Here is an 11750-nt window from a genome sequence, read left to right as displayed (position 1 = left end):
CCGGCTACTTGACAATACGAACATTCGAACAAGACCAGAGGATTCAAGAGAACTAAACCATATGAGCTTATAGAAAGCGCATGATGAGGTAGTGTACACGCTAATTGTAGTGTAAATAGGCGATAATAGGCTGATACATGTAAAACCTAAAAAAATTATACTAAGATTTTAGCTTAGAAAAATTTAGTTAAATTAGGTTAGAATTAAGTTACTCATTGTTCTATCAGTGAACAGATTGTAATGTTACTTAGACTGGAGCATTTAGTCGAGGAAATGAAGGATTTTGGCTCGCAATTTTTTCGTCCAGCATGGATTTACTTGAAATTTTCACAGAAGGTAGGAAATAGTCCAAGGATCATTTTCTATATCATGCCGCTGTACGCTAAAACCTTGGGGGCGGTTGCCACCCCATCTCGGGGGTGGGAATTTTTTATTACATTTTAACCATGTAAATCGATATAAAAGGTAATTCTAAGAAAAAAATGTTTTTTACATTTTCTTCGTAAAACTAATATTTTTCGAGTTATTCGCGCTTGAAAGTAACAGTTTTCGATGAAAAAATCGACTTTTTCGAGAGTATTTTTTGTGAATACCTCGAAAAATATGCATTTCATCAAAAAAACTGTACATATCAAAATTGTATCTTTTAGTAACACAAACCAAATTATTTTTCTGTAATATCTTTAAGACCAATACAAACCGAGATACGGCATGTTAAAAGTTAGCTTTTTTCGTCAAATGCATAATTTGAAATATTAAAAGTAAAATAACGGAAAACCTTCGCATTTTTCGAGGAAAACTTAAATAATCTTTTTTTTTTCTTCAAACGTCAAATAATGATGACATTACTTATCTAACTTGATCCTGTCAAAGTTTGATGTCTCCGCCGGCAGCAGTTTTTTTTCCATTTCTTTACGGCGGAGGGAAAAATGTTGTCATGGCAACAATATGAAACATGTCACAAAGCAACACTACAAATGTCGTTAACAACAATTAAACATCATTTTTATTTATAGTAATATTAAAAGTACAATTAGTTAATGAGGCATTTTCAAAAATGTTCCTGACTCTTGATACGCATTGGTAATTGTTGATGATACTGATGGTCGAGCACAACTTTCAGCAATCATTCCCGATGTTGGCGAATCATGAGGGTTTATCCCACCGACGACTTAATTATTTTAATTTCTAACATCTAGACGAATTTGATAGTTGTCACAGTTAATTTCGAGTAAAAATAGCTTATGAATTGTACTATTTATGGTTGAAAATTGCTACGTTTGAAGAAAAAATAGTATACTTTATTCGGCAAAGAAGCGACTTTTCTTGACTTGCCCTCTATTACACGCCTCACTTCGTTCGGCGCGTAATATCGGGCGCGTCAAGAAAAGTCATGCTTCTCCGCCTCATAAAGTAATATACTATTAAGCATACAGTTAGACCTCTCAAAAATTAATAATAAAATCACCTTTCTGTAATTCCTTTTATATTTGTATTATCAATACACCCAAGAAGTTTGACCTACTTAAAAGGCCTAATTTTATAAAAATTGGAGTTAAAAGGAAAATTAATTTTTTGGAATTTCCCATTTTTCACCTTTTACTTCAAAATATCTTCGAAAATACTGGAGATACGAAAAAAATTATGGACTACTAAATTGTAGCTTTTTTAATAACTAAAATTCTCTTGTGCATAGATTTTCATTACAGTGAACAGTTAGCGAGGTATAGCTGTTTAAAACCTCTATTTGCGAGCAAACACCCCCTTATTGGAGCCCTTTAAACCCACCCTAATTAAAAACTGAGGAATCTTATGGAATTTAATCTAAACAGTCTGATAACTCTTCAAATATCCTACAAAGTTACTTTTAAAAAAACTTTTTATCGCCAAAAATAAAGGAGCTATGTTTATAAAACGATTTTTTTTTTTGAAAAATTCGGATAGTTCGCTTATGGATAATTTTCAATGTATACATAATCCCACAGAACCGGTTCGTATACTGGAAGATGAGTAAAAAACTATTTGTATTTATATTTGTACATATTTGTAAATTCGTATTTTTGTGTAAATAAGTGTTTTTGTAATTCTTTAATTCTACTTTTTTTCTGTATAGATATATTAAAATATCTACTTATAAAAACTGTAATGTTATTGAGGGTGGATTTTAAGGGTTTAAATATTATGATATTATATCCTAAAGTATAAAACAATCATTATTTAACCAATCAAAACCAAAGTTTTCCCATATTATAGTTTACAATGTTTTTATATAATTTTTGACAATAAGGGGTAGCTTACACCCCTAAAAATTATCAACGCCCTTAAGCACGATATAGAATATGAAGTACAGGGTGAGATGATCCTAATCCCAAATTTTTATGTAAATCGATATAAGCCGAAATTATTCTTTTAGGATAAGTACATTTTTTATATATAGCTCCAACAAGGTTTGTTTTAAGGATTGAAATATTATGATAGTATATCTTGAAGCATAAAACAATCATTATGTAACTAATAAGAACCAAATGTTGACAATATTAAGGTTTAAAATGTTATTTTATAATTTTTTACAATTAGGGGTAATTTTCACCCTTAAAAAACCAAAAGCGTACAACGGCTCAATATAGAAAATGAACTAGAGGGTGCAATGAGCCCAATCCCAAATTTTTGTACAAATCGATGCTGGACGAAAAAATTACGAGGTTTTGCCATTTTTTCTGCTTCATTTCCTCGACTAATTAAAAAACTACTATTTAGCATCCAAAAATTACAGTCACTGAATTGGTTATTGAAACAGTACAGGGACATAAGAGTAGGATCAATAATTGTTAAACAATTAATGTAATTATGAGGTTTTTTTGACATATTTATTAAAATTATATAAGATTTCTCTTATCTTAGGGGTGCGTATTGTACATAGCTAGTAATATTGTTAAAATCTTGAAAAGCTGCAATTGATTTTATATCCTTCGTTGAAAAGCCATTGGTCAATTCTGTCATCCATTCTGGTATGTTGTTGCCCTTTTTTCTGCAAGTTTTTAGAAGATTTTCTATTACTTTCGTAAATCGTTGCTGCAGATCTTTCTCACCAAGTCCTATTTTAGTTGATTCTCCTGAAAAAATAAAGAATATCCAAAGAAATAATGTAAGAATTCCTTTTTGATAAATTACTTAGATAGGCGAAGCAACGAAGCACTAAAAAGCCAAAAACCTAGAAATTTTGTGCAGTAATATAAATCGTCATGCAACTTTTTGCATTCGATTCGAGAGCTAAAAGTTACTTATTTTCACATAAGTAATCCAAATCGGCATTAAAAAAATTGGGGCTCCTATTTAAGATTTTAAAGTTACCCCCACCCCACCTCCGTTGGGTGGAGTGGAGGGTCGTGTTTTATGTTATTCGATAGGTTCTTGAAAAATATTAAACACGTATGTTTTGGTTTTTTAGACCGTTTTTATAATTGACCTATGGTACCACGAAAAAATCGTTTTTTCCGATTATAGCGCCATCTATCCACAATTCGAAAAAAGGTCTTGAATAAAAGTTGTTTACTTTTACGTAAGCAATCCAAATCTGTAATAACAAATGGAGTCTCTATTTAAGATTTTAAAGTTACCCCCACACCACCTCCAGAGGGTGGAGTTGGGGTGTCGTGATTAGTGTCATTCGATAGATTTTTGAAAAATGTTGAACAAGTATTTTTCAGTTTCTCGATCCAATCTTCATTTTGTGAATTATTCGATCGTCCCGCGAATTATTCGGTAGTCCCAGGCGACGAGTCCCACCCTGCGCACCAGGTACCTCGGAGACCATATCTACCATATCTACCTTAATTTTATATGATGTAGAATTAAAAAGTACATACAACCCTTAATTTTCAATCTTCTATCACCAACCCCTATTTGTTAATAGCCATTTATATATTTACATCTATAAAATTCTCCTGTCACAGTGTTAGTTCCATACTCCTCCGAGACCGCTTGACCGATTTTTATGAAAATATATATGTATATTTGGTAGGTCTTAGAATCGGTCGTAATCTATTTTTCATATCACTGAGTGATAAGGGGAGTTCCCCCTAACATTTTGTAATGTTAGGTGGGGTTGTGTGTACATAACGTATTCTATAAGACTACAAGTACATACAAATTAAAAAAATTATGATCAAAATCCATCAACAAGTTCCAGCGATATTAATGGCAGCATATGTTTGCAGAATCAGTTTCATTTTTTGAGTGGACGTATTTTAGTAATTCTCCTCCACCGCCCACGAATTAATTCGGTTCGGATGCCATTTTTAAAGCTTTATTAACCACTCTGTTGAGGTTCAAAGTTTACTTAAACTTTTACACATAACCTATATATCTTCAACTTCAAAATGGCTCTAGTTAGGTTGCTTAATTGTTATAAACAATGTAGCCGTCAATTAAATAAAAAAAAAGTGGCTAACTTTTACCGTAATTAATCTAGGCGAAAAGTTTATCTTTGAAAATTCGTATAAAAATATCAGTTTTTCAAATTCCATTGTAGTTTTAGCCTACAGTCAATACTAACAAAGTTATTCAAATTGTTTATAAGCCAAAAATGACTATATTTTAGTAAAATGTTTTCTGAGTGATAAAAATTACTTTTTAATGACTTTTTTAAAAGCGTTGAAATTATGACTACTCTTCCTTCATGTTGTTTTCACAGAATTGCTTTATCGTTATTATTTTCTGAACAATAACATTGCGAAAAAAAAGCTCATTTGGATAAACAAATTGAATAAAATTTAAACTAATTGGCGCATCGTCTTAAAATTTTTTGTGCATTGTATGGACTGTTTGACTCAACTTTTCGTGCAATATGAAAGTCCTAAATTCATTTTCGCAAAAGTTATAGCAAATTTTTTATTTTCGAAATTTTAGTTTTATTTTGCAGTATCCGAAGCAACAAATAATGGGACCAAAATTCAAAAAACGCTATTTTAACCATGGCTCATCTACTAAAATAAAAATATTATAAATAAGACATTTAATTACCCTATTTTTACCTGTAGCGATTTAAACGAAAAAACTCTCATTTTTGACCCTTATTTGTTAATAACTAAATTTCTCGTCCAAATTGTGACGGGCATTTTTGTATTTATATTAGGTTTGTTCTAGCAAACAGTCAAACTAGTCAGAAACCGTCAGCAAACAGTTGGTCAGTGAGAGAACATAGATAATACAGTCACCAGTGCTATCCCCTCTACTCGCGCTGGTCGACTATTCGCTGATGGTTTCAAATCGTTTGAAACTGATGCTAGAACAAACCTAATGTATTAGGTATATAGTACCCAAAAAACCCATTTGCAACCTGGCTGCTCAAGTGTCCCGAACATTTTGCCCGAAAGTTTTTGCCTTATTTCCCCGGTGTATTTGTATAAATGGATTATAAAGCGTTTTTATGAAGCACATTTGTTCGAACACACTGTAACTGTAATCGAACGAAAGTGACAACATTTTAGAATAAATTGGTAATATTTATATGACAGTTGCGGTGATAACACTTCATATTTGTTTATATTCTTTACTATAAGTATCTGTTCTATTATATTTACTGTTTTTATTATTTACTTTGCTATAAAAAGATCCTCTACTATAAAAATATAAATTTCACCTAATTTTAGCACGACTTGGAATAATCGAGGTATCTGACAACTTTTTTAGTTGTTATTGTAGACATATACAAAGAAACCTATCGGCTTCTCCCAAGAGTTCGGAGCCGTTTTTTAATAATTATTAACAATGCAGTGCAAAAACGCTTGCACTGCAAATCTTAAAAGATTATAACTTAATTCTTGTTCTCTATTTCTTAAGTTTTTGTTTATTTACATGGAATATTAATTTGTTTTGTTGTATAGTCCACGTTTACAATAATTAATATATGATGTATCTGATTTAAACTGGATTCAGGATTTTTTTATATTTTGGAAACTATGTCAACTTAGATCTCTGGCGTAGATAATGACGTGCAACGGTAAGTAAATTAGACGGACTTGTACATAACTTGAACGATTTAGCAACTAAACGCCATACTGTCTGTGCGCATGCGCGCAGTATTATGAAATTTTACTCTCAATCGCGCCTAAAGGAATATAACTTCAAAAATGTTATAGGACTTTTTTGTTCTACATTGTGTATTATATACTTACCTTAAAGGAACGCATTATTTTCGGGGACACCCTGTATAGAAAACCCTAAATAGACTTACTTAAAGGATGGATCCAAATTCGGATTTGGTTGATATACCCATATTGTATATAATATGGATCATAAGTTAAGCTTAAGGAAGCAACAATTGCGTCGGAAAAACCTTTTTTTACATGAATGGCTCCCCAGGCGTCTCCTTTTTGAAGGTCATTTAAACCATCTTCAAGTGTTGAATAATACTCAATCGTTTCGTCTTTAATCGTGTCCAGAAATTTGCAGCTCATGTTTGAAAATCTTTGAATATTTGTTGTACAATCTTCTTCAAAATGACATGGCTAAAATATAAAAGTATTATTTTCATTTAATAGTTATATAGCTACTTTTAGTCCAGGAACCGAAGCATTTCACCTCGCAATTTTTACAGAATGGATCGATTTGCTTGAAAATTTGAGAATAAGTAGTGGATAGTTCAAGGATCAAAATCTATATGATGCCGAAAGGCGCTTTTGCCAGGGGGCGGTTGCCACCCCATCTTAGGGGTGGACATTTTTTATTATATTTTGACTGCAAAAGTTGATAAAAACATTCATTCTAAGCAAAAAATGTTTTATACATTTTTTTGATAAAATTAATACTTTTCGATTTATTCGCTATCGAAAGTGTGAGTTTTATACAGAAAAAATCAATGTTTTTCGATATATACTCATTTACCATTCACTCAATTTTTGCCGCAGAAAAATTTTTTTAAACCAAGTTCTAGGGAATTTAATAACCTACAACTTTATATTGAAACATTTTTTCGTATCTCTGATGCTAATCTTTATATTCTGAAGAAAATGGCATTTTTTACCAAGCTACAAAAATTCGTTATTCGTTTTTAACTCCTGTTTTTTTAAAACTAATTATTTTAAGCCAGTCAAACGTCTAGAATCTATTAATAATACATAAATAAAGAAGAATGAATAAGGCCAATGACTAAAGGCAAATCTAACTTACATTATTATGCTTCCAATTGTATTTCTTTTTTTTTTAATATATATTGATTTTTTTACCGTAACCTTTTTACTTTTTATCTTAGAAAGTTTGTTAAAAAATAATTTTGTAGGTTTTTACAAGAGTATTAATATTAAATCCTTTTAAAATCCTCAGTCGCAAAAAGTGGTGACTTTGAAAGGGTTGGTAAAGGTGATTTTTGCATGTTATTACAAGATTTAATTGTCAATAGCTCACTCAATTTTTACCGTAGAAAAATTTTTTCCAAACCAGGTTCTTGGGAATTAAATAAACTACAATTTAGAAGAAAAGGGAATTTTTTACCAAACTTCAAAAATTTGATATTTGCTTTTGACTCCATTTTTTTAAAAACTAATCATTATAAACCAGTTGAACTTCTAGAACCTATTAATAATACATAAATAAAGAAGACGAAATAAGGTCAATGACTAATTTTAATCAGGGTGGTGATTAGGGGTTTGCTTTCGATCACATTTTCGCTGAAAAATATATTGTCTGACATTCTTTTCATTATAAGCTACTTAATTTTTGAGCTAAAGACTTATTTTATTTCTGGAGATAGATATTTTTAAATATTTCAAATTAGTTTAAACAAATCATTCTCGAAAAATGCATAGTTTTCCCGTCTTTTGACTTTGAAACTACAATATTTAGCATTTGACGAAGAAGAGCTAACATCTAATAAAGTATAGCTCGATTACTATTGGTCTTAAAGAAAATTTAAAAAAATGGTTTTGTTGATTTTTCAAAAGGTACATTTTTGTTAAGCAAAATTGTTTTGATAAAACGAAAAGTTTTTGAGTTATTTGCAGAAAACTGATTAAAAACATTAATTTTTTTAATATAAAACTAACACTTTCGATAGCGAATAAATCGAAAACTTTTAATTTTATCAAAAAAATATACAGTGTGTCAATTTTAAAACTTACAATGGCTATATCTCACGAACAAAAGCTGAAAACGAAAAATGCTTGAAACCGTTTCTAGGATAGTAAGGGGGAACTAAAATGACATGAAAGAGAACTCACCCCCATCAACCCCCTAGGCCCCACCCACCACAACCAAAAAAGTTTAAATTGCAAACCCCTACTTGTGATACATCATTGAAAAGGCTATAAAAATGCTATCCAATGGTATAAATAATAATTATACAGGGTGAAGCAATAATTGTCAAACTTTGGCTTAAATAAAAAATTTAATGAGGTTTTGTTGAACTACAAATTTGATAAAAATGTCAATTAAGTAAATGTTCAAAGTGGGTTCCGTTGTTTTGTAAACAATAATACAGTCTATTTTCAAATTCTGCACGAAATTTGACAAATGTTTTTCTAGTAATAGGGCGACATGCTTGAGTAATTATTTCTCGCAATTTCCCAAGTGACGCAAGTTAAGTTTTATAAACAACTGATTTAAGGCAAAAATGGCAAATTAAGTTTTAATTAACAAAAAAGAGTACGAGCGGACACTTACCATTTAAAATAATAGTCCGGGAGATAGCATTACAAATACAAAAGTCATAGTAAGCCAGCTGATATTAACACCCTGTATAATTATTATTTATACCATTGGATAGTACTTTTTATAGTAGGATAGTATATTACTTTTTTCTATGGGGTTACCCTAAATCAGTTGTTTATAAAACTCAACTTGCTTCACTTGGGGAATTGCGAGAAAGAATTACTCAAGCATGTCGCCCTATTACTAGAACATTTGCTAAATTTCGTGCAGAATTTGAAAATAGGCTGTATTATTGTTTACCAAACAACGGAATTCACATTAAATATTTACTTAATTGACATTTTAAATAAATTTGTAATTCAACAAAACCTTATTAAATATTTCATTTAAGCCAAAGTTTCACAATTATTGCTTTACCCTGTATAATTATTATTTATACCATTGAATAGCATTTTTTATAGCCTTTTCAATGATGTATCACAAGTAGGGGTTTGCAATTTAAACTTTTTTGGTTGTGATGGGTGGGGCCTAGGGGGTTGATGGGGGTGAGTTCTCTTTCATGTCATTTTAGTTCCCCCCTACTATCCTAGAAACGGTTTCAAGCATTTTTTGATATCAGCTTTTGTTCGTGAGATATAGCCATTGTAAGTTTTAAAATTGACACACTGTATAGAACATTTTTGCTTAGAATGAATGTTTTTACCAACTTTTGCGGTCAAAATGTAATAAAAAATTTTCACCACCGACATGGGTTGGCAACCACCCCCATGGTAAAAGCGCCTTTCGGCATCATATAGATTTTGATCCTTGGACTATCCACTACTTACTCTCAAATTTTCAAGCAAATCGATCCATTCTGTAAAAATTGCGAGGTTTTGTCCTATTTTAAGCTTCATTACTTCGACTATTTAAATTATTTATTGTTGTTATTTATGTATACGTACAGTGAGGACGTTTGAGTTAGAATCAATTCATTTTCCCAAAAATGGACAACTCTGGAAATAAATCCCGAAACAGGTCGATGCTTATTTTTAAATATTAATTTTTTGGCATATACAGCGTGATTCGTTAAGGTGATACAGTAGCGATCAACAGGTAGCCAAAACGCGTTCCAAGATTGCGGCTGTAATTTTGAATATTTTTTCGAGATATTTGGCACAAGTATTCGTAATATAATAAAGAATGGCGGTACAGAGCCCAATTTGAAAAATATATTAATATGTGGAAATTACTCTGTAATTAAATACAATATTAAAAAAACGAGCCTCTACCGCCATTAAGAAGAACAAAAAAATACACTTTCTTCAAATAAACCTAGAATAAAGCCTAGATTTTGTGTCATTTTGGAACTACTAATGAAATGAAAAATTTTAGTAGTTCCAAAATGACACAAAATCTAGGCGTCGGATAAAAAAGTTTATTTGAAGAAAGTGTATTTTTTTGTTCTTCTTAATGGCGGTACAGGCTCGTTTTTTTAATATTGTATTTATTTACAGAGTAATTTCCACATATTAATATATTTTTCAAATTGGGCTCTGTATCGCCATTCTTTATTATATTACGAATACGTGTGCCAAATATCTCGAAAAAATATTTAAAATTACAGCCGCAATCCTGGAACGCGTTTTCGCTGACTGTTGATCGGTACTGTTTCCTCTTAAGAATGTCTAATCTCTGAGTTGTAGATTTTAGACCTCAAAATATTAAGATTTAACCCAAATCACCTAAATAAAATGTGTCTTGTTACTGAGTTACAGGGTGTTATATTTAAAAATGTAATAAATATTTTTACCCAGTGCTTTAAAACTGTTTGACATATCCTTGTCATACTTGGCAGAAAATGAAGGTACTATACATTCTACTAAATTATGATTTATAAACGTTTCTGGCTACTACCAGAGGCGTACGACAGGGGACAGTGATTGGTTTACCCTTCCCAAATTCTACGCCATTGGCGAAATTGCTATTTTAGCGTAATATTTCGATTCTCCAATAGATAATTTTTATGTAAATAATACACTCTCATTTTAGGTCTCTAGATATTTCAAGTTAAAATTGAAGCCGCACTGCTATTTTAATTTTTATATTGTGTCCCTCCATTTTTAATTTCAAATATGTCGAAAACTAATGATTTTATCGGTACGGATGAAGAGTATATTATTTACAAAGAAAATGTTGGAAAATCTAAAAATTTGATTAAAATAGTAATTCCGCCAGTGGCTTAGAATTTGAAAAGGACCTCTGGTAGTAGCCAGAAATGTTTATTTAAGATATTTTAGTAGGGTGTACAGTACTTATACTTTCTGTCAAGTATGATAAGAATATGTCTAATACTTTTAAAGTACTGGATACAAATAACTAATAAGTATTTATGTAATAGGGATGTTTCATTTAAAAATTTAAACATTATTTGTACCCAGTACTTTAAAAGTGTTTGAGATATCCTTATCGTACTTCCCCAAAAGTGTAAAAACTCTACACCCTACTAATTTGTGTTAAATTAACGTTTCTGGCTACTACCAGAAGAGTACAGGGGAAAGATAATGGTTGACCCTTCCCAAATTCTACGCCACTAATGGAATTGCTATTTTACCATGATTTTTAGATTCTCCAATCCAATACTACCTTTGTAAACAATAAGTATATGTAACTCTTTATTTGTAACGATAAAATCATTAATTTTGGAGATATTTCAAGTTCAAAATGAAAGAGCGCAATACCTTAATCAAAATGTCTGTACCGTTTCATTTTCAACTTCAAATATCTCGAAAACTAAAGACTTTATTGTTACGAATAAAGAGTATATTTTTTACCTAGAGAGTATTGGGAGAATTGAAATATTTTGTTAAAATAGCAATTCCACCAGTGGCGTAGAATTCGGGAAGGGTAAACCATTCACTATCCCCTGTCGTACGCCTCTAGCCAGAAACGTTTGTGTATCATAGTTTAGTAGAGATACTTACACTCTATGCAAATAATGACAAGGATAAGTCAAATAGTTTTAAGGTACTGGGTAAAAATAGTTATTACATTTTTTAATAAAAGACCCTATAACTCGAATGAGGCACTATATATTTAAGCGATTTGGGTTAAATCTTAATATT

General features: G+C 30.9%; 1 protein-coding gene across 1 annotated transcript in view; it reads right to left on the bottom strand.

Annotated features, from left to right (window-relative positions):
* Nucleotides 1-2840: 2840 nt before the first annotated feature.
* Nucleotides 2841-11750, bottom strand: part of LOC114330004 (uncharacterized) — a 48108-nt gene continuing 39198 nt past the window's right edge. Inside the window, exons 4-5 of the mRNA XM_028279296.2 lie at nucleotides 6236-6509; nucleotides 2841-3113 (exon numbers count right to left, since the gene is read on the bottom strand). Coding sequence (XP_028135097.2) covers nucleotides 2893-3113; nucleotides 6236-6509 — 495 coding nt within the window. The 3' untranslated portion in view covers nucleotides 2841-2892. The remainder of the gene's footprint in view (nucleotides 3114-6235; nucleotides 6510-11750) is intronic.

The sequence above is a fragment of the Diabrotica virgifera genome, chromosome 3 (genome assembly GCF_917563875.1).
Source record: "Diabrotica virgifera virgifera chromosome 3, PGI_DIABVI_V3a".
NCBI classification, from domain to species: domain Eukaryota; kingdom Metazoa; phylum Arthropoda; class Insecta; order Coleoptera; family Chrysomelidae; genus Diabrotica; species Diabrotica virgifera.
The sequence above is the reverse complement of the archived record's forward strand: the minus strand, read 5'-3'. Positions and strand labels throughout refer to the sequence as shown.